This window comes from Hyla sarda, chromosome 10 (genome assembly GCF_029499605.1).
Source record: "Hyla sarda isolate aHylSar1 chromosome 10, aHylSar1.hap1, whole genome shotgun sequence".
NCBI classification, from domain to species: domain Eukaryota; kingdom Metazoa; phylum Chordata; class Amphibia; order Anura; family Hylidae; genus Hyla; species Hyla sarda.
Window position 1 is genome coordinate 3651952 of NC_079198.1, and position 6705 is coordinate 3658656.

General features: G+C 51.6%; 1 protein-coding gene across 2 annotated transcripts in view; it reads left to right on the forward strand.

Moving 5' to 3' along the window:
• Positions 1–3337: 3337 nt before the first annotated feature.
• ATP13A2 (ATPase cation transporting 13A2) overlaps positions 3338–6705 on the forward strand; it is a 56564-nt gene continuing 53196 nt past the window's right edge. Inside the window, exon 1 of one of the 2 annotated variants that reach the window (XR_008848217.1) lies at positions 3338–3586. Coding sequence is in view for 1 of the 2 variants with exons in the window: in XM_056542112.1 (XP_056398087.1) it covers positions 3499–3508 (10 nt within the window). In the remaining variant the exon portion in view is untranslated. The remainder of the gene's footprint in view (positions 3587–6705) is intronic. The other variant, XM_056542112.1, reaches the window with a different exon arrangement.

Here is a 6705-nt window from a genome sequence, read left to right on the forward strand (position 1 = left end):
AGGCTTAGATACATGGCTCAGCAGGCAGTATCACACCTGATAGGCTTAGATACATGGCTCAGCAGGCAGTATCACACCTGATAGGCTTAGATACATGGCTCAGCAGGCAGTATCACACCTGATAGGCTTAGATACATGGCTCAGCAGGCAGTATCACACCTGATAGGCTTAGATACATGGCTCAGCAGGCAGTATCACACCTGATAGGCTTAGATACATGGCTCAGCAGGCAGTATCACACCTGATAGGCTTAGATACATGGCTCAGCAGGCAGTATCACACCTGATAGGCTTAGATACATGGCTCAGCAGGCAGTATCACACCTGATAGGCTTAGATACATGGCTCAGCAGGCAGTATCACACCTGATAGGCTTAGATACATGGCTCAGCAGGCAGTATCACACCTGATAGGCTTAGATACATGGCTCAGCAGGCAGTATCACACCTGATAGGCTTAGATACATGGCTCAGCAGGCAGTATCACACCTGATAGGCTTAGATACATGGCTCAGCAGGCAGTATCACACCTGATAGGCTTAGATACATGGCTCAGCAGGCAGTATCACACCTGATAGGCTTAGATACATGGCTCAGCAGGCAGTATCACACCTGATAGGCTTAGATACATGGCTCAGCAGGCAGTATCACACCTGATAGGCTTAGATACATGGCTCAGCAGGCAGTATCACACCTGATAGGCTTAGATACATGGCTCAGCAGGCAGTATCACACCTGATAGGCTTAGATACATGGCTCAGCAGGCAGTATCACACCTGATAGGCTTAGATACATGGCTCAGCAGGCAGTATCACACCTGATAGGCTTAGATACATGGCTCAGCAGGCAGTATCACACCTGATAGGCTTAGATACATGGCTCAGCAGGCAGTATCACACCTGATAGGCTTAGATACATGGCTCAGCAGGCAGTATCACACCTGATAGGCTTAGATACATGGCTCAGCAGGCAGTATCACACCTGATAGGCTTAGATACATGGCTCAGCAGGCAGTATCACACCTGATAGGCTTAGATACATGGCTCAGCAGGCAGTATCACACCTGATAGGCTTAGATACATGGCTCAGCAGGCAGTATCACACCTGATAGGCTTAGATACATGGCTCAGCAGGCAGTATCACACCTGATAGGCTTAGATACATGGCTCAGCAGGCAGTATCACACCTGATAGGCTTAGATACATGGCTCAGCAGGCAGTATCATCATACATAGATGACGGGTGAAATATCTGTTCACACAGGGATTTCTGAGTTATAGTAAAATTCAGTCCTGACCCCAAAAACGGGAAGTTCAGAGATAAAGTCATTTATAGAAGTCACTTCCTCCATGTGACCAGAGGTCAGGTGACTGCTGAACCCGAAACACCCAGCTAGTATGATGGGGGTTATACTCCTGTACTGGGGTCACCACAGCCTCCACCAACTCCAGGGGGCAGTATGATGGGGGTTATACTCCTGTACTGGGGTCACCACAGCCTCCACCAACCACAGGGGGCAGTATGATGGGGGTTATACTCCTGTACTGGTCACCCCAGCCTCCACCAACCACAGGGGGCAGTATGATGGGGGTTATACTCCTGTACTGAGGTCACCACAGCCTCCACCAACCACAGGGGACAGTATGATGGGGGTTATACTCCTGTACTCAGGTCACCACAGCCTCCACCAACCACAGGGGGCAGTATGATGGGGGTTATACTCCTGTACTGGGGTCACCACAGCCTCCACCAACCACAGGGGGCAGTATGATGGGGATTATACTCCTGTACTGAGGTCACCACAGCCTCCACCAACCACAGGGGGCAGTATGATGGGGGTTATACCCCTGTACTGGTCACCACAGCCTCCACCAACCACAAGGGGCAGTATGATGGGGGTTATACTCCTGTACTGGGGTCACCACAGCCTTCACCAACCACAGGGGGCAGTATGATGGGGGTTATACTCCTGTACTGAGGTCACCACAGCCTCCACCAACCACAGGGGGCAGTATGATGGGGGTTATACTCCTGTACTGGTCACCACAGCCTCCACCAACCACAGGGGGCAGTATGATGGGGGTTATACTCCTGTACTGGTCACCACAGCCTCCACCAACCACAGGGGGCAGTATGATGGGGGTTATACTCCTGTACTGGGGTCACCACAGCCTCCACCAACCACAGGGGCAGTATGATGGGGGTTATACTCCTGTACTGGTCACCACAGCCTCCACCAACCACAGGGGCAGTATGATGGGGGTTATACTCCTGTACTGGGGTCACCACAGCCTCCACCAACCACAGGGGGCAGTATGATGGGGGTTATACTCCTGTACTGGTCACCACAGCCTCCACCAACCACAGGGGCAGTATGATGGGGGTTATACTCCTGTATTGGGGTCACCACAGCCTCCACCAACCACAGGGGGCAGTATGATGGGGGTTATACTCCTGTACTGGGGTCACCACAGCCTCCACCAACCACAGGGGGCAGTATGATGGGGGTTATACTCCTGTACTGGGGTCACCACAGCATCCCCCAACCACAGGGGCAGTATGATGGGGGTTATACTCCTGTACTGGTCACCACAGCCTCCACCAACCACAGGGGGCAGTATGATGGGGGTTATACTCCTGTACTGGGGTCACCACAGCATCCCCCAACCACAGGGGCAGTATGATGGGGGTTATACTCCTGTACTGGGGTCACCACAGCCTCCACCAACCACAGGGGGCAGTATGATGGGGGTTATACTCCTGTACTGGGGTCACCACAGCCTCCACCAACCACAGGGGGCAGTATGATGGGGGTTATACTCCTGTACTGGTCACCACAGCCTCCACCAACCACAGGGGGCAGTATGATGGGGGTTATACTCCTGTACTGGGGTCACCACAGCATTGTGCTTATGGTTTCACCTGTACAACTCGGTACCTGCCCTGGTGACACAGCTGCCCCCTTCAGGCAAAGAGAAGGCTGTGTGGTATTACAACTTGGCTGAGCTGCAATACCAAACACAACCTGAGGACAGGGTGGCGCTGTTTCTGGAGAAAGCGGCTTTTTCCAATCCTGGATAAGTCCATTAAGGGGGCCTCCACCTCCAGCAGTAATGATCCCAACCAGGGGGCCTCCAGCTGTAGCCATTAGCTGACCAGACATGCTGAGAGTTGTAGTTCTACAACAGCTGGAGGCCCCCTGGTTGGGAAACACTGCTTCATCCTCTGACCTCTTGTCTTGCCAGTCACGTGCAGTCCACAGCTGCCAATCACATCCCTGCTTTCGTTTCATCAGCGAGTATGAGAATGAGAGCCGTGTTGTGATTGGTTGTGATAGACCACGCCCCCCTACCGGTAACTCTGCGCCCTCGGTATGGAGCGGAGGAGACACCGGCTGTGATGTGGGGGAGGAGCCGATTGTAGGAGGGAACTACAGCTCCCGGCATGCCCCGCGCACAGCTCCGGTGCCGGCGGCCGGTACAGAGATGACAGCGGAGCAGCATGGAGACGGGTGAGGAACGGGCGAGACCCACAATGCACTGCACGGGGGATAAAACGGACTGTGTGTACAGGGGCATAGAGGAGCGCGGTGAGTGCAGGAGAGGGGGCATTACTGATACTGGGGTATATACTGTGGGGTATTACTGATACTGAGGCATTACTGATACTGGGTATATACTGTGGGGGCATTACTGATACTGGGGTATATACTGTGGGGTATTACTGATACTGGGGTATTACTGATACTGGGGTATATACTGGTGGGGGCATTACTGATACTGGGGTATATACTGGTGGGGGGCATTACTGATACTGGGGTATTACTGATACTGGGGTATATACTGTGGGGCATTACTGATACTGGGGTGTATACTGGTGGGGGCATTACTGATACTGGGGTATATACTGGTGGGGGCATTACTGATACTGAGGCATTACTGATACTGAGGCATTACTGATACTGGGGTATATACTGTGGGGGCATTACTGATACTGAGGCATTACTGATACTGGGGTATATACTGTGGGGGCATTACTGATACTGAGGCATTACTGATACTGAGGCATTACTGATACTGGGGTATATACTGTGGGGGCATTACTGATACTGAGGCATTACTGATACTGGGGTATATACTGTGGGGGCATTACTGATACTGGGGGTATATACTGTGGGGGCATTACTGATACTGAGGCATTACTGATACTGGGTATATACTGTGGGGGCATTACTGATACTGAGGCATTACTGATACTGAGGTATATACTGTGGGGTATTACTGATACTGGGGTATATACTGTGGGGGCATTACTGATACTGGGGTATATACTGTGGGCGCATTACTGATACTGGGGTATATACTGTGGGCGCATTACTGATACTGGGGTATATACTGTGGGGGCATTACTGATACTGAGGTATATACTGTGGGGGCATTACTGATACTGAGGTATATACTGTGGGGTATTACTGATACTGGGGTATATACTGTGGGGGCATTACTGATACTGGGGTATATACTGTGGGGGCATTACTGAGGCATTACTGATACTGGGGTATATACTGTGGGGCAATACTGATACTGGGGCATTACTGATACTGGGGTGTATACTGTGGGGTATTACTGATACTGGGGTGTATACTGTGGGGTATTACTGATACTGTGGGGTATTACTGATACTGGGGTATATACTGTGGGGCATTACTGATACTGAGGCATTACTGATACTGGGGTATATACTGTGAGGCATTACTGATACTGGGGTATATACTGTGGGGTATTACTGATACTGGGGTATATACTGTGGGGTATTACTGATACTGGGGTATATACTGTGGGGTATTACTGATACTGGGGTATATACTGTGGGGTATTACTGATACTGGGGGTATATACTGTGGGGTATTACTGATACTGGGGTGTATACCGGTGGGGGCATTACTGATACTGGGGTGTATACCGGTGGGGGCATTACTGATACTGGGGTGTATACCGGTGGGGGCATTACTGATACTGGGGTGTATACCGGTGGGGGCATTACTGATACTGGGGTGTATACCGGTGGGGGCATTACTGATACTGGGGTGTATACCGGTGGGGGCATTACTGATACTGGGGTGTATACCGGTGGGGGCATTACTGATACTGGGGTGTATACCGGTGGGGGCATTACTGATACTGGGGTGTATACCGGTGGGGGCATTACTGATACTGGGGTGTATACCGGTGGGGGCATTACTGATACTGGGGTGTATACCGGTGGGGGCATTACTGATACTGGGGTGTATACCGGTGGGGGCATTACTGATACTGGGGTGTATACCGGTGGGGGCATTACTGATACTGGGGTGTATACTGGTTGGGGGCATTACTGATACTGGGTGTATACTGGTTGGGGCATTACTGATACTGGGGTGTATACTGGGTGGGGGCATTACTGATACTGGGGTGTATACTGGGTGGGGGCATTACTGATACTGGGGTGTATACTGGGTGGGGGCATTACTGATACTGGGGTGTATACTGGGGTGGGGGCATTACTGATACTGGGGTGTATACTGGGTGGGGGCATTACTGATACTGGGGTGTATACTGGGTGGGGGCATTACTGATACTGGGGTGTATACTGGGTGGGGGCATTACTGATACTGGGGTGTATACTGGTGGGGGCATTACTGATACTGGGGTGTATACTGGTGGGGGCATTACTGATACTGGGGGTGTATACTGGTGGGGGGCATTACTGATACTGGGGTGTATACTGGTGGGGGGCATTACTGATACTGGGGTGTATACTGGGTGGGGGCATTACTGATACTGGGGTGTATACTGGGGGGGGCATTACTGATACTGGGGTGTATACTGGGGGGGGCATTACTGATACTGGGGTGTATACTGGGGGGGGCATTACTGATACTGGGGTGTATACTGGGTGGGGGCATTACTGATACTGGGGTGTATACTGGGTGGGGGCATTACTGATACTGGGGTGTATACGGGTGGGGGCATTACTGATACTGGGGTGTATACTGGGTGGGGCATTACTGATACTGGGGTGTATACTGGGTGGGGGCATTACTGATACTGGGGTGTATACTGGGTGGGGGCATTACTGATACTGGGGTGTATACTGGGTGGGGGCATTACTGATACTGGGGTGTATACTGGGTGGGGGCATTACTGATACTGGGGTGTATACTGGTGGGGGCATTACTGATACTGGGGTGTATACTGGGTGGGGGCATTACTGATACTGGGGTGTATACTGGGTGGGGGCATTACTGATACTGGGGTGTATACGGGTGGGGGCATTACTGATACTGGGGTGTATACTGGGTGGGGGCATTACTGATACTGGGGTGTATACGGGTGGGGGCATTACTGATACTGGGGTGTATACTGGTGGGGGCATTACTGATACTGGGGTGTATACCTGGGTGGGGGCATTACTGATACTGGGGTGTATACTGGTTGGGGCATTACTGATACTGGGGTGTATACTGGGTGGGGGCATTACTGATACTGGAGTGTATACTGGGTGGGGGCATTACTGATACTGGGGTATATACTGGTGGGGGCATTACTGATACTGGGGTGTATACTGGTGGGGGCATTACTGATACTGCGGGTGTATACGGGTGGGGGGCATTACTGATACTGGGGTGTATACTGGTGGGGGCATTACTGATACTGGGGTGTATACTGG